Below are 23,928 nucleotides of genomic sequence, written 5' to 3' on the forward strand. Positions count from 1 at the left end.
CACTGTGGGTTGTCAGAACCTTCGACATTTGGGTTATCCAGGAGATCAGGGTCCCAGGAAAAACAGGCCGTCACTACCCAAACTCACATAAAACTGAGTTGTAACACACGAGCCCATTTCATGATTTTCGGGGTGAAAGGGCTCCGTTGCGGGGCTAGAATGAGGCTTCTAAGAAATTAGAAGACAGTCACTTGCCAGTGCAGAGAGGGTGACCCTTCTCCCCTGCCTCCAGAAACACAGCCCCCTAAATCTCTCAGCGAGCCACACATTTCCAGTATTTCCCCGTTGCCCTCTGCTGGGACACAGAACAGATAGAGACCGGGCCACACGTGTTTAAATCCTGAGTCTGTCATTACTAGCCCTGGGCCTTTGGCAATTCATTTTATTTTGCCAAGCCTCCATGCCCTCATTTGCAAAATAGATATGCTTCACAAGATTGTGGTGATAATTAAGTAAAGTAATGTAGGAAAATGCTAGCAGTCTGCTTCATAGCAGGCACTCCACAAAAGGCCATTGTTATTTCTTTTTGCTTACAGCAACATTTGTGGCTAAGAATCACTAGACTCAAATCCAGAGAGCTCAGTCTAACTTCCATTCTGCCACCTAAATACTCTTGGGAAAAAAGAATCTAACACGGTTTAGAACCTACTTTGTTTTGGGTACGTACTATGCTGGTTCGTTACTTACTTAATTTTTCTCTAAGATGAGGAAAAAACCCTGAAAAGGTATTATTATCCCCATGTTAAGAAAATTAAGTTCAGGAAGATTAATTTATTAAGGTCACAGAACCGGCAGGAGATTGGATTGAGACTTCCACCCAGAATGTGTGAACCTAGTTCTTTGCTCCAAAACCATCAGCCTGAGGTAAGGCTGCCTAGCAAGGCCCCCGAAAACAGAGAGGAGGCAAAGGGGATTGAAGATGAGGTAAAGTGACCCATTCGTTAGGGCTCTATTTTTAATTCCCCAAGCTGTGTCCCCAGCTTTACAAGAGGCTATAGTTGGAACCCACCAGGGCAACAGCTGGTACTCAGCCCTCCTTTTGCTTTGTTAGAGTGCTTTGGGTCCTAAATATTATCTGTCATCTAGAACCTGGGGAACAGGGAAGTTTTTAGGGCTTTTTATAAAGAACCAATGTTGCCTGTTTAATTCTACAGCATAGCAAATTTTCTTGGCTGCAATTTATAGCTGGAGATTATCTCTCCATTTGAACCAGCCCAGTTCAACCTAGAGGTCAGTCTCTCCATCCCTAGTAGTCATCTGTGGAGACAGGCCTTGACCCTCCCAAGTCCTGAGAAGACAGGAACACACCCAGATTAAATAGGCATTGGGTAACCTGACCTGGTTCAGGCATCCACCATTTACATTGTCTTGGACAAATTTAACATCTCAGCCACTCTCCTGATCTGTAAAATGGAAGATAACAACACGTGTGTGGCGTAACAGGGGTGAACGGCTCGACGTGGTGCTCGCAGTTGGCGAAAGTGAGCAAACACAACCCTATAGTGGCAGCTTCTCAAGACAAGGAAGAGCCTTAGAGTACTGGGTAAGAGAGGGGGACTTACATCCAGGGCGTGATTATATGGCGATTTTTTTCCCAGAGAGGAGGTGCCCAACAAGAGGAAAAAAAGGAAAGCAGAAAGCCCTTAGAATCATCAACTTGCCTTCCTGCCCTTCTCCCTGCATCTATTCTCAGCAATCCTCCTGATTTGTGTGATAATAAATGAAAGTAAGGTTGTCTCCTTACTTTATTGACACACCTCGTGCACTGATATTCTGGAACTGAGACCAAGAGAAAACTCATTTTTCTCTGTATCTGATCTCAGTTCTTTTTCTCTCTCCCTTTCCTTAGAGTATCTAGCACCAGAAAACCAATCAAGTAATTGGAAAACATATTTGGGAGGAAAATGTGGGAAGACAATGAACTTCTTAAGGGTAGGAAGGGAGCAAGCTTTATCCATTTCAGTTGGGAGCATTCACAGGCTTATGAATATTAATACTTTAAAAATTATTAATCAGAGGGGCGCCTGGGTGGCTCAGTTGGTTAAGCGTCCGACTTCAGCTCAGGTCCTGATCTCATGGTTCGTGAGTTCAAGCCTCGCATCAGGCTCTGTGCTGACAATTCAGAGCCTGGACCTTGCTTCAGATTCTCTTCAGAGGATCTCCAGATCCTCTTTCTCTGACCCACACTACTGTGCTCTGTCTCTCAAAAATGAATAAACATTAAAAAATTATTTTTTAATTATTAATCAAAACTTGACTTGCTTCTTTCCCCATGTGGTATCTACTCAAAAGTCAAAAGCCCCGGAATTACTAGTCCTGGGAAAGCAGCTGGGACTATGGATCTTTCTATGCTGTCCAAAACCACCGGAGAGAGGAATCAGAATATAAGCTACATTTAAGGGGATCAATTAAAAGATGACGATGATGATTTACTTTAGCTTGCAATCCTGAGAAACGTTCCCAGGATACCATGAACCCTAACTTGAAGCATAATAAAGCGTTCAATAAACGGATTAACTCTAAAAAGTTTCAAGCAGCAATTATGGAAGTTTTAAGCCTGCTCACTAAACCCATGAGAAAGCTTTTTCCAGTGTGGCTGCTTACACACAAACACCCGTAATTCCAGGCTAAAAAATTTGTTTTGTAATTGAGGTAAAGCATGGAGACATGTTATTTCCATCCTTTTCATTCACTATTTACATTCACTCTGTGTGTGTGTGTGTGTGTGTGTGTGTATACCATTAAGAAAGCACACAGGTCAGGCTGTTCAGATTTAATGATTCCACAGTTTATCACTTGGACACATCGCATCTGTTTCATTAAGTCTGCTATTTATAGATAGTGCAGGTCACCCAGCCTCCCAATGAGAACATTTCATCAAAGTCTCCTGCATCCCAAACCCTCACAAAGCAGATCTCTATGATGACATAACAGAAGGATATACATTAGTCCAGTCAGTGGCAAAGCACCGGTCTTTGGGGTCCAAAGATCTCTATAACCAGCAAGAGAAGACGGGGAAAGGAAAAAATAGGGGAACTGATACTGTTTGAACCCAACTTTTCTGAGTTCCCCCTTTCCAGATGCCTGAAGCCCCCTTTCCTGAAGTGCAGAATAAACCTACTTACACAAGACCAAATATAAAAAATTGCAGGAAGGAGGGAAAATTATAGTGACGCATGTAGGAAAGACAAGGATTGTGTACTGTAACTATATTAACCCCTAAAGGCAAAATACCCTGGTGACAGTAACCTATGAACACCCTGGCTGCAGGGACATGGAGATTTAGCCAGAATGAATTTACTCCAGGCCCTTGACTGAATTTCCACCACTTTCCTGTGAGAGTCACAGCAATCTTCTGGAATCAGCAAATCCCCCTCCTCTTCCCTGTCCTATAAGGGCAGAAACAGCTGGGGAGGGGCGAGGTTGTAAATCTCTGAGCTATTTCTTTGTATCCAGACAGGGTCAGAGTTTCCCAATCTGACCACTCTCATAAGAAGCTCGGGTTTTTTTCTTAATCAAAGTTCAACGCTGAGGAAAAGACAGCAAAGTCATTCATCTCAGCCCACTCTTAGGCAGACAGGTTAAGGCAGGGTCAAATGTGAGAGACCTAACATATCCTTACCCAGGCCAAAAGCAGGCTACTCAGGAAATCCCGAAGACCGAAGTGGTGCTCAGCGCCCCCTACAGGATGGTCACAGTGATGTGTTTTGTCCAGATTAGGTCGTTATCCAGTCCCAACTAGACCAAGCCTCCCAGTTCCAGGACTGAAGAATGTGTGGATAATAGTGGACAATCTGTCACTATCTGAAACTTCTTGATCCCTCTCCAGCCTGGATTTACGTCCCCAGAAAATTGGGGCAGTGGTGGACCAGACTCAGATTGTGACGAGATGGGGAGTAAACGGCTGGTCCCGAGAGTGTTTAGAAATAACTGAACTCCCTTTGGAGTCACATTTACTCCTGGTTCTGCGCTAGGAGCATAATACTCAAACAAAAAGTCTTATTTTAAAAGATTCTCATCACTTCCCCAACTTTGGCACTTCTCAACCTTCATCTCTCGCAAACACACCACCCCAAGATGTTGGGACTCTTCCAGTATCTCTAGGGCCCCAGGATAATGTGGCATTAATGGCATTTGGCAGAAAAATCCCGTCCCACAATCAAGACTCTCCCATTTCAATACACAGTGAAGAAAAAAACGATAATGTAAGAGAAGAGGCGGTAGAAACCAGTCTGTCCCTTCCCACGTAAGAGGCACAGAAATTTCAGGAGTCAGTGAAAATGGCATCATCTCTTGCCAGAAGGCCACCAGCTACCACTGGTTGGGAGACGCATTATCACTTGTTTCTCCTCTGGACTGAAATGCAAGATAGTCAGGATGGCCGTGAGCGTCTGCTGGCGGCCCAGGGTGTCAGGCAAGGTCAGGAAGCGGTAGATGATGTTTTTGAGGTACTCCAGGTTGGCTCCCTCCCTACTCTGGTCCCGGATATTCTTCTCGATGTGGCTCTGCAGCGCTCCAACCTCCTCGCGATGGCGCTCCCCCTCCTCCAGCAGCCGGTCCTGCAGCTGATGCACCTCAACCTCCAGCCTGTGTCTCTGCTTCCTCAGCGATGTGATCTCCACCTCCTTGCGGGCCAACTGCTCGGCATACAGGAAGAAAGTGGGCTCACTGGCCGCAGCCAGCTGCAGCGCCTGGGTCAGGCTGTCTGGGGAAGACGCGTCAGCCGGGTCCCCGGGCCCCCCGCCACCCACGGGGCTCCTGCGCCCTGGAAGCCCGCAGGACAAGGCCACAGAGCGCAGCTGCTCCAGCTCCAAGTCCTTCTCGGCCAGCACGGCCAGGGCCCGGTCCCGCTGCTTGTGCAGCTCCTCCTCCAGCTTCAGCGTGCGGTCCCGGAAGTCCAGCTGGCTGCGCTCCAGCTCCTGCCGGTGGAGGTGCTGCAGCCGGGCCAGCTCCTGCTTCCAGTCCTCAGCCTCCTGCTGGTGCTGGCGCTCGAGCTCCTCGCAGGACAGCCGCAGGGAGATATACTTCTCCTTCAGTTCCGCAAGCTGTTCCTGGGCTTCCTCCAGCTCCTTGGCCAGATTACCGTCTTTGGTGTTCTTGCTCTTGAGGACAACCTGGGCCCTCATCTTGTACCTCTCGAACTCCTCCTTCAGCTGTTTCAGCTCCTGTTGGTAGTAGAGCACAGAGGCCTTCTCCCCGTCGGCAGCCTCTGAGCTGGGCATTATCTCCAGGTCACAGAGCTTCTCCACATCCAGGGTCACCTGGCTTTTCCTGGCTGCAACCTGCAGCAGCCTCTTCAGCTTCTCCATCTTATCCTTCAGGACATTGACGTCCAGACTGGACTCCTCTCCATGGCCGTCGAGAGGGGACCGGCTGGAGGCTGCCAGAGCCAGGGTCTTGTTCTCCAGGTCCAGCTGCAGAATGCGCTCCTTTAGCTTCTGGATGGCCAGCTGGTCCTTCTGCTTGGCTTTCTCATAGGTGCCCAGCAGTTCCGACACCTCGGATATTTGATTCTCCAGGGCCGCCACCCTCTGTTCTTCCACCTGAGATTGCTGGCGTAGTTGATCTTCTGCAAGGGCTGTCTGGAAAACAACGGAGCAGATGGAAACGCATCCAGAAAAGTCACAAAGCCCTACGGCAATCTTTGAGAAAGCAAGAGAAGGGAGCAAGAGGGTCATAGGATGGGAATGGCCTGGCAAGAATGGGAACCGGGGATTTTTCTGTTGATGCAGAAGCTAACCAAAGTTCCTATAACCTGCCTGGGTTCTGCTGCCAGAGATACATTCTACCAAACGGCATTTCTGTAATATAATTTGTTGTCAAATTGGTTTCCATACAACACCCAGTGCTCATCCCAGCAGTAAACCGAACAGTATTAAGAACCTCTGTGTATCTGCTGTTGTTCTGCTTTAGCGCCTCCACTTTCCCCCATCATACACCAAGTTCGCACATGAAGTGTGTGACTTTTGTTTATCATCTGCTTCCCCAGATCCTACTAAGAAATCACAGGACATTCTTTTCCTCTCCCAATATTCCCGCAGTTCAAAACTCAGTTGGATCTCTCTCTCTCTCCACACTGAAAGGAGCACTGTAAAATGGCACACCTTTCCAGAACAGGCAAATTGACAGGAAGCAATTACAAGAGGTGACTTCTGCAAAAATTCCTTTTGCCCCGCCCCCCCCCACCCCCCTCCCTATAGGCATACACCACGGCCTATCTAAATATAGGCATATACCTATGGTATACACACCACCTTTCACTGAGTGGCTGCCACGACACTGCTTCACAGAGCAGGGCTGGTAAGACGCCAATGCCCAGAGGTTCAGAGGTGTCTGGCTCCAAACCAGCCTACACTGAGAAACCCCACATCCTGTTGGAAGCACATTCTGTGGACACCGTCAACACCACACAGAACAGATGTCCCAGGGCTCAAGGTGGAACCTTCTGAATGGCATCAAAACCTGACAGCACAGCCCCTTGGTTCTAATTACCAAAGAGAAAAATACCCTAATATTTTCCACTCCAGGCTAACTGACTAATGTTTGGAGCAATAATTACCTTCCTCATTTCCTGCTGCAACTGAGCCTGGAAATGGCTCTTCAGGAAGGCGGCCTCTTCCTGAAGCTCCTGCAGCCGAGGGTCAGGCCGATTCTTCTCATCTCGAAGAGCCTGCAGCTCACCTTTCAAGTCCTCCACCTCACGGGTCAGCTGCTTGGTCTGCAGTTCGAACCCTTCCATCTGACCAGCTGCATATGCCCGCCCCGCCAGGGCTTCTCGGGTCTCTTCTAGCCGAAGCTCCAAGTCCTGGCGCTGGGTCCTCTCCTCCTGCAGCAGTTTCTGGAGCTCACGAAGCATCAAGGCATGATCACTCTGCTCTTGGGCCCGATCATGCTGCTGGGTGATAAGCCGCGCTTTGGTTTCTGCGATCTGGTCCTGCAGCCCCTTCAATTCTCCCTCCAGACGGCCCCTCTCCTCCTCTGCCTTTTTACTGGCATCCTCTAAGTCCTGTTTCATCTTCTTCTTGTCTGCCAGGTAAGACGCTTCCATGCGAGACTTCTCCTGGGTGACTGTAGCCAAAGAGCTGGTCAAAGTAGCCAACTGAGTCTTCAGCTGGTGCAGTCGTTTGTCCACTTCCCCACCCCCAGACGGTCCATCCCCACTGCTACTGCTGACGCCACTCTCCGACCCGTTGGCCTCTTCAGACTTTGGAGGTGGTGGTCCACGAGCCAGTCTGTCATCCTCTACCCCAAACTCACCCTTGGTGCTGGTGAGACTGGCCGCAGTATCCAAGCTGGTGGCGGTCCCGGTGCTATCCTCGCTGTGAGTGGAGCATCGGTCATCTACAGAGTCAGGAAAAGTGAGGCCTGGAGGCTGGACACCTGTGAGGCCCACATCTGCCTCATGGGATACCGACAGCACCTTAATGCTGGCCTCTAGAGCCTCCTTCTCTTTCAGTAAGCTTTTATAGGCACGGACCACATCCTTGAGACGTGCCTGGTACTGGAGAAGCTGCTTCTTCTGCGTCTCAATGGTTTCCAACAAGTCCTTCTTGCTCGGTCCGCCCCCGAAATTCATCCCAAACTTCTCCATGTTCAGAACGGGTTACTCGACGTCAGCGTTCTGGCAGCTCAGAAGAGGGTCGCGAAGACCCTGGCGGGGACAGTAAACTACAAAAAGAGACTTGTCCCCACAGCCGCACGCCCGCTCCTCCTAGCTGTCCGAGACCGGATGCCGGGTACGGTGCAGCCTAGCAGAAGCGCCCGCCAGGTCCCAGGCACCGAGGGCGGGGGCGGGTCCTACCTTAGAGGCGGGGCGACGCCGGGACGAGAGCAGCACACGGCGAGGGCTCGCCTGTACTGTCTCAGAGGCTGCTCCGAGCTCCTTGCCTGCCCGGGTCACAGCAGTCCCAGACGGCCCTCAGCCCACGATCGGCCAAGAGTTTAAACCGAACGTAACCCCATCAAGACTTCCTAAGTAGAGCTGCCCGAGAACGACGCTTCCGGGTCCGCTGGAAGTGACGACACCGCGACGCATCAGGTTCCGCCCCCAGCGGGCGCGAGGTGGGTGGGGCTATCTCGCCGGGGGAGCGGGAGAGAGGCGGTTCAGAGCGTAGCTGCGCTTTGAACGCAGGGCCCGCGAAGTCAAAAACTCGGGAGTGATTATGGTTTGGTGGAGTACCCTAGGGTTACGATGAGCGAGAGAGAGTGGGCAACATGGCACTAAGTCCTTACCAAACACCCGGATGAGCGACGCGGCCCCGCATTTGCGGCTCAGCACCTTTGTCTCTAAAGATCAACAATTAAGACTCCCTTTTAGAACACGAAAACTTCAACCCTTGATGGGACAGTTTTGGCAACTCCTAGGCATCTAGTATAATTATTAGCACCCTTCCTGAGTTCTGTTGTGTTGATTCAACAAATGCATGTAGACGGCACCCTATAGCCAAGACCTCCGTCCTATGTGCCAAGTATATTTCAGGACCTTCGCAAGAGTTTTGGTATTTAGCCCTTACAATTGTTCTGCTCAGTGGGTGCAAACATGAGACACAGAGGCTAAATAACATGCCCAAGGTCACACAGCTAGGAATTCTATCTATATCTGTCCAACTCTCAACATACCAAGCGCTGCTCCTGGTGATTACCATGAAGAGACAAGGTTCTGCCCTCACGGATCCCCCATCTAATGAAAAACCCGAGGTGCAAACACAAGTCCTGCTCTCATGACTATGTTTGGGTTTATTCAAAGTGGTATGGGAGTTAGGAGGGAGGCCTGTCTAGAGTAAGAAGAGAAGGTTCTCAGGAAAAATACTTGGGTTGTTGAAGCATGTGTAGTGATCTAACTAAAGATGAGGGAAACAAGCATTCCAGGCAGAGGAAAATGATTGCAAGGACTCCTAGGGCATCAGAGAGCCTGGCTCACCCAGGAAGCATTGAGAATCACTTCATGGCCGTAGCTTAGGGTGAAGGAGGTGGCAATAGATGGGGCTGGCCGAATAGATAGGTACCTAAATTAAGGCATTTTTTAATTTGTTTTAATTTTTTTAATGTTTATTTACTTTTTGAGAGAAAGAGAGAGAACAAGTAGTGGAGGGACAAAGAGGCAGACGGAGACACAGAATCTGAAGCAGGCTCCAGGCTCTAAGCTGTCAGAGCAGAGCCACACATGGGCCTCGCACCCACAAACTCTGAGATCATTACCTGAGCCGAAGTCAGACACTCAACCGACTGAGCCACCCAGGTACCCCAAGGCATTTCAATTTTTATCTTGAGTGCTAAGACACTAAAGGATTTTAATATTGAGTAGCATCATCAAGATTTGTATGATGGGGTAAAGATACCAAGGGGCAGGAGACTGGTAAGGAGGCTATTTCTGTCCTGAGGAAGAGATGATAGTGAAATAGGGCAATGACAACAGGGATGGAGAAAAAGAGTCTAATTAAAAGACCTAAAGATTGGGGTGCCTCATTCGGCTAATCATCTGATTCCTGATTTCAGCTCCGGTCGAGATCTCACCATTGGTGAGATCAAGCTCTGCATCAGTCTCTGTGCTGACAATGCAGAGCCTTCTTGGGATTCTCTCTCTGCCCCTACCCCCTCATAAATAAATAAGTAAGTAAGTTCAAGATGTAAAACTGACCTGACTCAGTCAGTTCTAGTTGTGTTATTATATTGGAACTCTTTTAAATGCACTCTTCAACCTTGTAAAAAGCCTTCTTAGGAATGCAAGTATATGGCTAAAGAGTAAAGGAAAGTCTTAGACTCACTCCTACCTGGTGCCCAAAGTGTATTCTCTTTACAGACTTTTCAGGTCAGTTTGGGACAGACCCTGGAGGTATTTTCAGACCCAATTTCTTAGTTGCCCAGATAACATCCACCTGAAACATACAGAACATTCAGATAGTCTCATAATTTTAATATTCACCATCACCTCATGAGATAGGGCAGATATTGGTCTCCTTTTACAGAAAATAACAAGTTATGAGGATTGTTGAAGCCAAACCCTCAAAAGGGGGGCGGGGGGGGGTGAGATTTGAACTGAGACATGAACAATGGTACATAGTAGGCATTCAATATTTGTTGAATAGGTGAATTAATGAAGGTTTTCTGATTCTCAGCTCACCTCACCATGTCCAGTTCATAAGCAATTGATTCCAGAAGCCAACTGGCAATCCGGTTTCAAATCGCTTGTCCTTGCTCCAGTGAGCATCCTTTTAGTCCGTTCAAACCAGCAAGTATCATATTTGCTAAGCATGTATTACGTGCCAAGCACTGACCCAGCCTCTCTCATAGAAGAAACTTAAATTCCTTTCCTGCTATTTCCCCTCTGTTGCTGAGTGGGGAAATTACTTCTGAAGCTCTTGGAGTCTAGGGCCACAAGAGTCTCATAAAATCCTGGATAGGTGTGCATTAAAAATCCGGGTTCTCAGGTCTGTGGGAAAGTAAAGAAGCTTCAGAAAAGCTGCGTGGATCAACTGAAAGGTGTTGTGTCTGGAACCATGGAGGCGAAGGTGGAGTTCTCCAGCACGCAGGAGAAGGTTCTGCTGATTGGAAAACCAAGAAGTCCAGCTAGCACTAGGGCACCTTCTTTTTCCACCTCCGGCGCACTCCTCTCGAGATTCTAGGGTCACTTGAACCACCTGCCACGCTCAAAGCCTCTCTCTGGGCGCTGAGAGGGCCAAATAGAGGAATAAGATACTTGCACCCACCTTCCGCTCCCCTCGGAGGGTGGTGCATACAGTCGATTATGCTAGTTCGCAAACGCTACACCGGAGCGCAGGGTGGGCTGGACGCGACAAACCAAAGCCGAAAGGCCGGCCAGTTAAGCTAGGGGTCGGGGGCCGTGTGGAGCACTGTAGACTTTCCTCGACCCCGCTCGGGCTGCCGGTGAAGCAGCCATAGACCTGCCAGCGCTCTTGAAACGGAGAGACCCAGACCCTTCACTCTTTAAAGCCGGCGCCGGATTCAGCAAGGATGCGGGGACTCGCTTAGCTTCAGAATTTGCCGGAGAGGTAGCCTGGGGGTGGGGAAGGGGCGGGGAGGGGGCGGGGCCCTGGCGGGGGCGGGCCCGCGATGACGTAGGGCGGGCCGGGACGCGCGGAGGCGGCGGCGGAGCCTCCTCCTTCTGCTGCTGCGCCCCATCCCCCAGCAGCCGGCCGGTTCCAGCCCGCACCCCGCGTCCGTGCCCGTACCCCCTCCCCCGGCCCCGCCATGGGCCTCACCGTGTCCGCGCTCTTTTCGCGGATCTTCGGGAAGAAGCAGATGCGGATCCTCATGGGTGAGGCAGATCAAGCGCGCGCGGCCCGGACCGGAGCGTCGGCCCCCGCGGAGTCCTCCCGCCCCCGCATCCCTCCGATCCCGGCTCAGCCTGGTCTCTGACCCTGAGTCACCCACCTCCTAACCACCCCCACCCCCCGCCGGGGTCACTGTTCTCGGGCGGCTCGCGGTCTGCAGCGCCGACCCCGGGGCCTGAGCTTGGGAGCTGCGGGCCTGGGTGGGGTGAAGCTCCCTACGCCCCAGCCCGGCTGGTAAGAAGGGAGGATTCCGCCCTTGGAGACGACTTTTAAAAGGAGCGTGGCCCTCCTCTTATGCCCTTTACCCACTAGCCCTCTTCAGCCCCTCGCCCGCTTTGGGGCTGGAGTTGGTGTTCACCATCAGACCGCCCTCAAGGCCTCGAAGGCAGATAACAGCGCGCACCTGCAGGCGCAGGGGCTCTCCGCCCCCGTCTCCATCGGCTGTCCTGGCCTCTCCCCTTCCCTGGTCTCTAGAGGGCTCCCTCGCTCCCGTCTCCAGCCCTCTGCCCCTCTCCTTTGCAGTTGGCTTGGATGCAGCTGGCAAGACCACAATCCTTTACAAACTGAAGTTGGGGGAGATTGTCACCACCATCCCCACCATAGGTGAGTTCTGAGGCGAGGCCGGGAGGAGCGGGAGGCTGGCGGCAGGCCTTCTCTGGGTCTGCTCGCGATTCTGCCTGAGGCCCTTATCTCTGTGCAGGGGCTGACCCTGACACTAGACACGGCTACCTGAGAAGTGGGTCACAGTTACCTTTACTTGCTGGATAGTGCGGAGGCTGGGTGAATGCGACCTAGCCCCGCCTGGTCTGTGGACTGCAGGTCCTCTGGGGTTCTGTTCCCAGCAGACTTGATCGTTTCCTGGTTTTAGGTCTCTGATGACTCTACATAGATTTAGTGAGTTCCTTTCTTTCGGGACTTTGTTTTCATTTTTTTTTTTTTTTTCCCAATTATCTCCAGGCTTCAATGTGGAAACAGTGGAATACAAGAACATTTGTTTCACAGTCTGGGACGTGGGAGGCCAGGACAAGATTCGGCCTCTGTGGCGACACTACTTCCAGAACACTCAGGTGGGGATGGGGCTCTCCAACCCCACGAGAAAAGGTGTTAGGACTGCAAAGACTGAGATGTTGGCCTAGGCTGGGCCCCCAAGCCAGGAAAAAAACCCTTCACCTCCTTCTATCTGTGTTTGTAGGCTTGCCTCTACTCGTCCTTCAGAACTGGCATTATTAGTCTTCTGAGACTTAGCCACCCTACACTCTCCTGACAAGCAGGGTTCTGGGTCCATCCTGTCTTATTTACTTTTTTTTTTTTTTTTAAGTTTATTTATTTATTTTGAGAGAGAGAATCCCAAGCAGGACCCGTGCTGTCAGTGCAGAGCCAGACAAGGGGCTCAAACTCAGGAGCGGTGAGATCATGACCTGAGCAGAAATCAAGAGTGGACATTTAACTAACTAAGCTACCCTGGTGCCCCTATTTATTTTATTTTATTTTATTTTTTTAAGTAAGCTTTACCCCCAGTGTGGGGCTTCAACTCAACTCCAGGATCAAGAGTCACACATACTACCGACCAAAACAGCCAGGCGCCCTCATGCTGCCTCATTTAAGTCTCATCAAGTCTTTCCCTGTTCCCTTGCACCTCTCCTAGCCACACTGCTTGCCTGAGGGCAGAGGCTGTATCCCGGGCAGGGTGTCTCCAGTTTGTGCCAGGATGTTTGCAGAGCCTTGTGAAAGTTTAGATGAGAAGGGTTTGGACACAAAGATGGGAAGAAGAAAGCCAGACTAGGGTATGTCCCAGGTGGGAGTAATTGCTCGCCCTTTCTTTCTTCCTTCCCACCCAGGGCCTCATCTTCGTAGTGGACAGTAACGACCGAGAGCGGGTCCAGGAATCTGCTGATGAGCTCCAGAAGATGGTGAGCCCCTAGAGCACTGGGAACTGAGCCCTGGTTTGGAGGCAGAGCTCTGACATCTCTGTGCCAGTGAGAAAGCCAGGAAATGCCTCACAGGCCTTGAACGTGTTTCTCTTTGTGACACCGACACAAGGAGTATCTCACCCTGTTTTGAATTTGAGTCAGGTGAAAAGTATAGGACTGACTTTTTCCTTGTCAGGAAACTGATTTCTTATGGCTTCGCCTCTGAGAAGTTGGCAGGGAAAGGAGGATTATATGTCGTGGAGAGAAACTGCATCTTACATTCTTCATTCTTGGTTTTCCATTTGGAAATGTTGTCACTTTGACTAGGGCAAGTCATTAGAAAAAGGCTCTGGACTTCGGGCCAGATGGCCTCAAGCTGATTTATGAGTCTGCGTCTTGTGTTCAGCAGCAGACTGCACAATATTACATTCTTCCCCACAAATATGCTGGAAGGTAGAAGGGGGGGCTCCCTCCACAGCAGGGAAGAGGAAGCCTGGAGACCCTGCTAGGGCTCCAGATTCCATCCCCTTCGTCTCTCTCAGCTGCAGGAAGACGAGCTGCGGGATGCGGTGCTGCTGGTGTTTGCCAACAAGCAGGACATGCCCAATGCCATGCCCGTGAGCGAGCTGACCGACAAGCTGGGGCTGCAGCACTTGCGCAGCCGCACGGTGAGGGTCCTGCCTCTCCCAGGGGAGCCACAGGCTGGGGCCAGGAGGAAAGGCATCCCCTTGTCTTCCCTGCTACTGACCTTTCTTTCCTTCTCCCCACAGTGGTACGTCCAGGCCACCTGTGCCACCCAAGGCACAGGCCTGTATGATGGGCTGGACTGGCTGTCCCATGAGCTGTCGAAGCGCTAGCAAACCAGGGGCCGGCCCCTGCTGCCCGGAAGCTCCCGCGTGCATCCCGGGATGACCAGATTCCCGGACTCCTCAGGCAGTGCCCTTCCCTCCCACTCCTCCTCTCCCACAGACACAGGCCTCTGCTCCTGCTCCTGCCTGCATGTTCTCTCTGTCGTTGGAGCCTGGAGCCTCGCTCTCCGGGCACGGAGGGGTCCACTCTCCTGCCTGCTGGAGCCTGTGGAAGGGACCTCCAGGGCTAAGGCCCCTTTTTCCAGAGGAGGAGCAGGGATCTGGGTTTACTTTTGTTTTTTCCATTTTGGGTGTACCCTTGGGGCCAGATGGGGAGGGAAGGTGAGGGCTCCGGGTGGTGCTATGATGTGGCACTGGATATTGAGTAATAAATTTGCTGTGGTTTGTACACAGTGTTGTCTGTAGCCTAGAAGCCAGGGTTTGGGGGGAGGCTGGGTTGTTGGGTACAAAGGGACAATATGACGGGGGGAGGCTCAAAACGCTAAGGCTGCACAGCCAACCCCTTCCCCCCAGCGCGCACACACACATCGCTGCCTTCCCCTAGCTCAGCCTCTCCCTCCTTGTTCTTGAGGATACAGTACTTCGGGGGTTCCAGTGGAGGAAATTCCACTCCCCAATTCCAGGGGGCCTTTGCTGAGGATAACAGGCTCTACCTCATGGTTCTGTAAATCACACACTTCCTGTTCCTCTCCATCTCCTAGCTACTTAGAGCAGTGGCTCTTCATGGTTACTGTGCACATTAAAATTCAGGGGGAGGGGATATTTATTAAAAAGAGGGTCCCGAGATAACCTTTAGAAAATATGATTCATCAGGACCAGTGTGAAGCCCAAGAATATGCATCTTAAAGATTACCCAGGTGATTCTGTCACCCGTAGTCTATTAGCCGCCTTCTGTAAAACATTGGTAGGGCCTTGCAAATTACAGTTCCTCACCTTGCACTGGAACTCTTTCTACCTGGGAAGACAACCCTGCCCTCTACTCCCCTACTCCCACCACGGGGAATAAGAAAGCGTATGAATGGAACCAGGAGTGTGGGCTATTCTCCAAGTGTGGTTGCTCTGCCCGTTCTTTGAATCCCAGCAAAGCTTAAGCAAAAACCACCATCACCACCATTATTTCCTCTTGCCTTTCTCCTTTGATGTTGTCAATTCCTCCATGTTCTTCACTGATTTTCTCCGTGAGCTTTGTAGGAAATGAGCCCTGTAGGGGCTTTTCCTACAGAGGAAATGGCCGTTGGCCAACAGAGACCCTTTGAGGGCAAGGGCTCATATCCTGAGGGCCAGCACTCGCTGGCTGCCCAGCAGCAGTGCGGCTGGGGATTATGAGGAAGATGCCCAGTGCTCTCCCCATCTAGGGCATTTTCCTTACCCTGCTCTAAGCCAGCCCTTTCTGATTAATATGAGTAATATGATCCTTGCTGGTTATCTGTCTAGGGTTTCCTCACACTTCCTGAAAAGCACCTTCTGGGACATTTTGGCCTCATCCTCCCAAGAGCTGTAAAAGTTAATCGATTTTTCTTGGATATCTTGAACTTTAAAAACACTTGAGTCCCAAGGGAGCCAAGCAGAACTCATTCCGGAGGGTGGAAAGAGGTTGGTTTTTACCCTGCCATTAAAATGGGGAACAGACATGAAGAAGGAGAAGGACTTGCCTGTAGTCATGGGCTATCACTGGTACAGGCCAAAGTTCTGATGCCCAGTCTTTGTTCAGCCGACCTCGGTGCCTGGAGTCATGTGAGGAGGTTAATGCCCAAGGCCCTAGACCCACTTCCTCTGGGCTGTAGATTGACACTGCTGTGCCAGTGCCCTTTCCCCACTATGGATAAGAGGCAGCCCTCACAGTCACAATGCTCCCGGGTCACAGAGGCGCTGGGCCCTAGCCCAGCCTCTGCCTGAGAAGTTCCCTCTGGGAACGTCTTCTGGTGGGTACTACAGGCCTGATTCTAGGCCCTATGGCCTGTGGAACTGCACCACTGGGGGGAAGGCTGGGCCGGACAGAGTCATCACGTGTGGTGCCGGCCCCATGGATGACGTGGAGTGGACGCAAAGCCCCAAGCCTGAGGAGCTAAGGGTTGGGCTCATCAGCTGGGCAGGATCCTACCTCACTTATGAGACGTATAAGAATATAGTCACTGCTACTGCGAGGGGTTTGGGCCGGAGACAGGTAACAAAGCAAACCTGTACTGGAGCCATTTTTCCCAATGGCCAAGCTCTCGTGAGCGTGTGCGTGTGTCCGTGTGTCTGTGTGCGCACACGCGGTGGTGGCAGGGGTACACTCTCAGCCTAATCATCTTCCCAGCCTTTGACATTGTCAGGCTGAGAGCCTCCTACCCCAGGCTTTTGGTCACAGGTCTCCACTGCTCCGTCTCCCCCTCTCTAAACCTGTTCCGAGAGACAAAGCGTTAGCCCTTCCTTCCTAATCTTCCCTGGCTGCTCTCTTCCTTCCATCCCAATACAGAGTGGTTGTGTCATCACAAAGAGACGACATAACAGCCCAGGCTGGAAGGCAAAATTGTGGGCGTCCAAGGGAAGTTGGACAAGTGGAGTGACGGCAAGGCCTATGATTCTGTTCTGGTTGTAGTTCAGGGGTGGGGTACTCTACAAGCCTAGGAGAGCTCATTTTAGAAAGGGGTATAAGCAGCCCTGCAACAGTACAACAGAGTGAGGCGGTAGCAAGGTCCTTGTTTAGAACAGGGTTGATCACAGCTGAACCAGACAATTGCATCTCAACTGTGTGTGTTCCCATCCTTATCCCTGGAGCCTGGACCCACCTGTAAGAGGTCTTGCTCTTCTCCTGCCATGCTGGCGAGGTGGGCTTTGGGGATGGGAGTGTGGCTAGTGTGCTCTCCAGGGGCAACAGTGAGGAAGAGGAAAGTAACATTGAAACCAAAACACTTCTTGGAAAATTAGGTATTGAAGGAAGTCACCAAGTAAGAGAGAGGGAAGTTTACCTTCTGGTACCTGGAAGAAGTAAGCATTTAGAGTTTCTCTTGGGATCTTGAGAAGCGCTCTGATTCCAGGAATAGAGGCCCCCTGAAATCTTTTGATTACTGTTGGATGAGAGGGTGTAAGAGCTGACCGCAAGGAGGCTGACGGGGAGGAGAAGGTGGTTGGTCCCAAGGAAGGTTCTGGAGTGATGCCAGGGGTGATGGTGGTAGGGCTCCCTGGCCTAGTCATGTGGCAGTACTGATTTCCTTCTTCCTCCCAATGCCTCTAGACCTGGGAGATCTTGGTGAGCAATCAACACGACGCACAGGCTGTTGTACGACTAAGGAGCTTTCAGGGCCTCTACCTCCTATGCGAGGCAGATGGCAGTCTATCCTATGGCCGGCCAAGGACCAGCCACCATGGATGCTTCCTACTGCGTTTCCACCGCAATGGCAAGTGGACTCTCCAGTGCATTATTAGTGGTCGTTATCTGGAGTCTGATGGTGAAGATGTGTTCTGCAACTCCAGGGTCCTCTCGGCTTACCACATGTGGACCCCCCGGCCAGCTCTGCATGTCCACGTGATCCTCTACAGCCCCATTAACCACTGCTATGCCCGGGCAGACACTACCACGGGCCGCGTCTGGGTGGATGCGCCAGTGCCCTGCCTGGAGGAATGTGGCTTCCTGTTGCATTTCCAAGATGGATGCTACCACCTGGAGACCTCAACACACTTCTTCTTGTCCCACTTAGACCGGCTGGCCCCCCAACCCTCATCACAGACAGCTTTTCACATGCAAGTGCGACCTGGAGGGCTCGTGGCACTGAGCGATGGAGAAGGAGGCATATTGTATCCACAGGGCACACGTCTGCTCCTGGGCCTGGGCTCCAGTCCCCATAGGGGTGAGGAGTGGTTCATCCTACAGCGCTGTCCGACGTGGGTCAGCCTCAGGTCAAAGACTCGGAAGTTCCTCTCCATCATCTATGGCAAGTGCTGGGTTCAACACTGCTGTGGAGGGAGGGAGAGCTGGCTGCTGAAAAGAGAAAAATATGTTTGGGATCAGCAAAGATTTTTGAATGTGCTGGGATCCCAAGAAGATCTCTTGTGCCATGGAGCAGGGTGATAAGGCCAGGGTCATGGGCTTTAGGGGAAAGTAGCCTGGGTCTTTCCAAGCTCCTATGGTCCAGAAGGGGATGAAAGCTGAGGGGGGCAAACAGAGGGAACCCCAGCCATAAATCGTGGAGGAGGGGCTGACACTGAGGGTGAGACCAGACTCTCCCTCTGACGTATTCTTTCTCTGCAGATGTTGAGGTATATGCTGCCTCTGAGCATGTAACCCCAATGTCCTTGTTCCAGTTTGAATGTGACAACGAGAGCCTCACCCTGCAGCTTCGTGCAGCAAATGGCTGCTACCTAGCCCAGGTAAGACCTTGGCCTTCTGAGCAAGAGAACCCTTGATCCCTGAGTTCTCTCATTCTAGACGTACTTTCTCCTTCTTCAAGGCAAGTGACTAGATGCTGAAGTGAACAATGGAGGCCCATATCAATTTTCAACCAATGGGCCCAATTTTATCCAATAGGGCCTCTTAAAAAAAAATTACTTTTTTGAGGCAGAATTTATTTACAATAGAATGTACCACTTTTAAGCATACAATAAGTTTTGACAAATATATATATACCTATGCAAGTATGCCACAATCACAAGTTAGAGAATATTTCTATCTCCACAGAAATTCTCTCTTTTCCCTTTTATGTATTCTGTCACTATAGATTAGATTTGTCTATTCTAGAATTTCATATGAATGGAATCGCATGGGGTTGCAGTATGTATTCTTCCATCAGCATAACGTTTGTGAGATTCATGATCTGTGTACCACTGGTTTGTTCCTTTTTATTGCTGAGTAGTGTTCCATATTAGTACTCATAAACACAAACGTAATTTGCTTATCCATGTGCTTGTCGATGAACCCTTGAGTTGTTTCCAGTGTGGGCTATTATGAATAAAGTTACTATGAACATCTGTGTACAAGTTTTTTTGTGGGCCTGTATTTTTAGTTATCTTAAGGCAAGTACCTAGCAGTCGAAATGTTGGGTCACGTGATCAACGTGCATTTATATTTTTAAGAAAATGTTAGTTTTTGAAATGGAGTATACAATTTTACATTCTTGCCAGTAATGTATGAGGGTTCTAATCACTCCACATCCTCATCGTGATGTCTGTCTTTTTAATTTTAGCCACTCTAGTAGGTATGTTGTGACATCTTACTGTGGCTTTAATTTGCATCTCCCTTATAATTAATAATGTTGAGTATCTTTTCATGTGCTTACTGGCCATTTGTAGATCTTCTCTGTGAGGTGTCTGTTCACATCTTTTGCCCATCTGTCACTGGGTTGTTTATCTTATTATTGAGTTTTGAGAGTTCTTTCTATGTTCTGAAGTCAAGTTCTTTGCCAAATATATGTGTTGTGTTTCCTCCCAATCTGTGGCTTGCCTTTTCATTTGCTTACAACTGTCTTTTGAGCAGCAAGTTTTTAATTTTGATGAGGTACCAATTTCTCCATTTTATAAATGGTTAGTGAGTTTTCATCCCAATAAATCACTGCCTGTCCCAAAGTTGCAAAGAATTTCCCGTGTCTTCTTGTAGACATTTCATTGTTTGGCTTTCATTTTTATGTCTATGATCCATTTTGAAATGATTTTGGAGTCTGGGCTGAGGACTATTTCTCTCCCTATGGATATCCAGGTCCCTTTTTAATAATGGGCTCTGAGAAATAGCAAACTGGGGAAGTGGGAGAGCTAAGGCCACAATACGTTTTCCAAAAAGGATGGGAAAGCATAAAGCATACCCTCCCAGAGTAGGGAGAATGAAGAAAACTAGTGGGTGGTATGTGGGAAAGGGTCTAGGAATAGAAACGCTGGGAAGAAAGCTGAGATTTTCAGTCCTTGTTTCCCCTCTCTGCTCCCTATCATCTCTCCAGAGGCACCACAGGACAGTGGTAGCTAATGGGCACCCAATGGAGCCTGGCACCTTCTTCTACATGCACTGGAACTGCGGCAGGATTATCCTGCAGGCTCCCAATGGACGCTTCTTGGGCATCATAGACAATGGCCTGCTGATGGCCAAAGCCACCATTCCAGGTAAGCACAACAGCCTTCCTGCCAGGTTATTCCAAGTCAGAGATGCTTTCAGAGGGAGCTGAGATATGACAGAAAGAGCACTGGAGTTGGAGCCAGAAGATTTGGGTCTGTATATTTGCTGAGTCACTGATTTTTTGTCATTGCTTGGGCAAACCACTTCTTTGAGCCTCAGTTTCATTGGCTCCATTATCAGTGGAAGTAATATCCAACCTGCCTGCCTCACAGGATTATCGTGAGGATTAAATAGTCTCACACATCTCAAAGGAAGGAAGAACATCAACATTTCTCGGGTTCCACAAGTGCTTTCACAAACATTTCATAAGCACGTAGCATACAATCCAGCACATAGTAGGTGTTCAAAAATTGTTAAAGTATTGACAACAACTTACAATTAGGGCCCCTCTTCCTGCTTCTATCGGTGAAGGCATCTAGAAGCAGCTCATCCAGATAACTCCTTTCTGTTTCTTTTAGGCCCAAATGAAGAATTTGGGATTCGATTAGCTAACCGTCCCTTCCTCGTATTGCGAGGTCGTTATGGGTATGTGGGCACCTCATCAGAGCACGACCTAATGAAGTGCAATATGGATCAGCCTGACTGCATTCACCTGCTGCCTTGCCGCCAAGGCATCTACCACTTCCAGGGTGAGGAGCTCCTCTTCATCCCTGGGGTCAGAGTCTAGCCCTGCCTTGGCCCCAACTCAGACTTCAGGGCCTGCTGCTCAGACCCTACTCACCATAAAAGGAGAAACAGAGTTTCTGTTTGTTTTCACACTTCAAGACCCCCCCCCCCCCCCGAGAATGGGTCGGCAGAACAAAACCCAGCCCTCCTGTGTTTCCATAGGGGGACCTGCCAACACAGGCAGGGTAGGGTAGTCAGGGAGGGTTGGCATGCTTCCCAGGAGCCTCCTCAGGCTGTACTGTTGGAGAACTTTGTCCTGAATAGGGCACTGACCTGAGCTCTTCCCTCCTCAGCACAGGGTGGATCCTTCTGGTCAATAACGTCCTTTGGCACCTTTCGCCCTTGGGGAAAGTTCGCGCTCAACTTCTGTATAGAGCTTCATGGGAGCAACTTGCTCACAGTACTGGCACCCAATGGCTTCTACATGCGATCCGACCGAAGCGGCACCCTGTTGGCAGACAGCGAGGAGATTACCAAAGAGTGTATTTGGGAATTTTAGGTAAGACAAAATGGGCAAGGACCTGGAGATGGGGGAGCAGGAACTGAGGGGCAAGAAAGGAAGGGAGGTGGGTGAGAGTGAGAGCAAAACACCTCCTCTGGGCTGACGTCTGTCCCACAATTTGATCAATGCCAGACATTTGTTCCAGATATGTGCCTTTCCTCTTAGGGCTTCTAAACCCAGCCTTGCTAGAGAAAGGAGGGGCAATCAGATCTAGATTTCTCACTATTATGCCACACTGACACGAGTGTGCAAGCAAACTTGCAGGGGACAAAATTGGGTGTACTCGTGTGTGTTTATCTTTCTTTGTTAAGATGCAGTTTTGTCCCATGTTTCGGGGAGACAGGTAACTCTGAGGGTATGCTTTCTATCCCATGCACTTTCTATCCCTACACCCTTGGATCCCTGGAGTGCTAATGGCTCCCAAATATTCATCTGCAGCTTTGACCCTCCTCCCGAACTCTAACTTCATCTCTTTCCAACTTCCTGATGGGCACTTGACTTGACTTTGTCTTGCTATCCCCTCAAAATCAGCCAACTCACCCTCCCCTCCAAAGATGATCCTTCCTGCCCTCCCCATGGCCATCTAGGGCATGGCTGCCCTCTCCAATGCTTCTGGATCAAGACCTCAGCACCATGTCTCCTTCCTCCCGTTCATTCCCTTTACCAAACCCTGAAAATTCTTGGGTACTCCCTTAACTATGCCTCTTGAGGGCTTACTCTTTCTTAACTACCTTTGGTACCTTTGGTTCCAGGCTTGTCACCAAAAGCCTTCACCGCAGTAACCCCCCGCCCCAGCAGCACTCCCCTGCCTCAGGTCCATCCTATTCAATCTCCTCTCCACACCAAGTTTGCTTTCCTAAGGTGCTGCCTCCAATCCATCCTTCCCTGTTCATACCTCTTCAGGACGCCTCACTGCCCTTAGCCCCGTTTCTTCACAGCTGACCTCGCTTTCTCGACTTGGAAAGTTATGAGGATGTTGTAGGAAGAAGAACTTTGGTTTTGGTATCATATAAACCTGGAACTTTAGGGAAATTGCTTTAACATTTCTAGGCCGTGGTTTCCTTATCTGTAAAGTGAGAATAATATCTACTTCATAGGGTGGTATGACGGTCAAGTGACAATATGAATCTAGATATAGACCTCTAATATATGTTCACTCCCTTCTTCCATTTTCTACCAGTTTTCTACACAGACCCTTTACTATGGCCAAACTGGATGAAATCACACTGGGCTTGTTTTCTTATCTGTTACGTGAAGGGTTTTGATTTAACTAAATTTCTCAGGCTCCTCCCAGCCTGACATTCCAATAGACAGTGTATCATAGTGGTTAAGAGCTCATTTTTGGCCTCAGAACTGGGTTCTGATAAAATTAGATTTTTATCAGTTTAACTTGTTGTTTGACCCTGGAAAAATGAACCTCACAAAGCCTATTCCTTGTGGATAAAATGGGAATATAATATCTATCTCCTGGGATTGTTGTGTTATGTGAGATAATGATTATAAAATGCTCAGTAAACAGCCTGGCACCTAGCGCATTCTACTCTATCAGAAGTCTTCCCCAATCCTGTTGAATTCTTAGTAAATATTTTCTGTTGAATTTAGTATCCCTTTGAACTCTGATGCTATTTTTATGCCATTAATATGATTTAAAAAATAAGTTTTACTGTCTTTTCCTATCAATTAACTTCACATGCATCTATGTGATCCCTCATCAAGAATGGAACAAATCATTTTATTGTCTCTTTTCACAGATGGTCTTACCAGATTTTTCTTAAAAGCCTAAGCTCAGCAAATGACTGACTGAAGCTTTCTATTTCCTCTTCCCTTCCCAGGTCAATGGGATGCTACCTACAGAAATCCAAATCCTCCAGGAAAAACTACTACGCTAAACACAAGAGGAACCCCAGAGTCCAAATCCATGAGAATATCTGTTACAGAACTTTCCCTACCCAGTTTAGCAAAACACCTGTTTCGAGTGACAATACATCACAAAAGGCCACCCCCAAGACCCTGGTGTGCATCTGACTCAGTACAGAATAGGGGTCTGGATATGGGTGGAGACTGAGGCCCCAGACCACTCCAAGTTCTATCCAGAAGAGGCGGCACCAAACGGTAACCAGTTCTTACAATGATCTTTCCCATTCCCACCAGAATCGCTAGACTATTTCCAGTGATTCCATAAGGAGCCAGTTTTGCCCTGAAGGATTAAGAATCCAGATATGATTAGCTGTCCTTTTGGTTTTGAAAGAATGATTACTAACCCTATGGGCACAGGGCAATGGTAATAACACCTTAGGCTGGTATAGCACACTCCCTCAGCACCACCCGGGAGGTTTACCAATTATCCCACCTTATCATTACCTTTGATCTCATCAGTTGGGCAAGACAGGTACTTTCCCCATCACTGCCCACCTTTTACAGGGAGCTGAAGTGATTTGCCCAAGGTCCCACGACTGGGGTTTCTGACTCAATTTCCTCAACTAGAATGGCCTGTAATGTCCACTACTCTTTCCATCAAAACAGAGTTTCCAAAATGACCATCATTCTTGTACTGTCTGTATAACTTTGGCCTTCATCTGCCTACCATATGCTCTATCAATGTCTTTATTGA

At 49.6% G+C, this 23,928-nt stretch overlaps 3 protein-coding genes across 27 annotated transcripts in view; 2 read left to right on the forward strand and 1 right to left on the reverse strand.

Annotated features, from left to right (window-relative positions):
* The window catches only part of GCC1 (GRIP and coiled-coil domain containing 1), a 58,508-nt gene extending 48,636 nt beyond the window's left edge, over nt 1-9,872 (reverse strand). For 22 of the 24 annotated variants that reach the window (XR_006198297.1, XR_006198287.1, XR_006198310.1 and 19 more), the window contains exon 1: nt 9,771-9,872. Coding sequence is in view for 1 of the 24 variants with exons in the window: in XM_042923706.1 (XP_042779640.1) it covers nt 4,287-5,582; nt 6,560-7,591 (2,328 nt within the window). In the remaining 23 variants the exon portion in view is untranslated. Of the gene's footprint in view, nt 1-4,161; nt 5,583-6,559; nt 8,240-9,770 lie in introns of those variants that run through there. The other 2 variants (XM_042923706.1, XR_006198318.1) reach the window with 2 other exon arrangements.
* A 1,216-nt stretch (nt 9,873-11,088) lies between these two features.
* Nucleotides 11,089-14,458, forward strand: ARF5 (ADP ribosylation factor 5). The gene is made up of 6 exons (XM_042923805.1): nt 11,089-11,275; nt 11,814-11,894; nt 12,249-12,358; nt 13,130-13,201; nt 13,744-13,869; nt 13,972-14,458. The coding sequence occupies exons 1-6, from the start codon at nt 11,209-11,211 to the stop codon at nt 14,056-14,058; spliced, it is 543 nt and encodes a 180-aa protein (XP_042779739.1). The 5' UTR covers nt 11,089-11,208; the 3' UTR covers nt 14,059-14,458.
* A 1,481-nt stretch (nt 14,459-15,939) lies between these two features.
* On the forward strand, nt 15,940-23,530 carry FSCN3 (fascin actin-bundling protein 3). Of its 2 annotated transcripts, none has more exons than XM_042923789.1 (7): nt 15,940-16,234; nt 17,288-17,984; nt 18,302-18,420; nt 19,977-20,136; nt 20,608-20,778; nt 21,114-21,314; nt 23,150-23,530. In XM_042923789.1, exons 1-7 carry the CDS (start codon nt 16,094-16,096, stop codon nt 23,380-23,382), a joined length of 1,722 nt encoding a protein of 573 aa, XP_042779723.1. In that variant the 5' UTR covers nt 15,940-16,093; the 3' UTR covers nt 23,383-23,530. The 2 variants fall into 2 exon arrangements, with proteins under 2 accessions (XP_042779723.1, XP_042779727.1); XM_042923793.1 differs by having other exon boundaries at nt 15,943-16,234; nt 21,109-21,314; nt 23,150-23,323.
* The last annotated feature ends 398 nt before the right edge of the window (nt 23,531-23,928 follow it).

This window comes from Panthera leo, chromosome A2 (genome assembly GCF_018350215.1).
Source record: "Panthera leo isolate Ple1 chromosome A2, P.leo_Ple1_pat1.1, whole genome shotgun sequence".
Lineage (NCBI taxonomy): Eukaryota > Metazoa > Chordata > Mammalia > Carnivora > Felidae > Panthera > Panthera leo.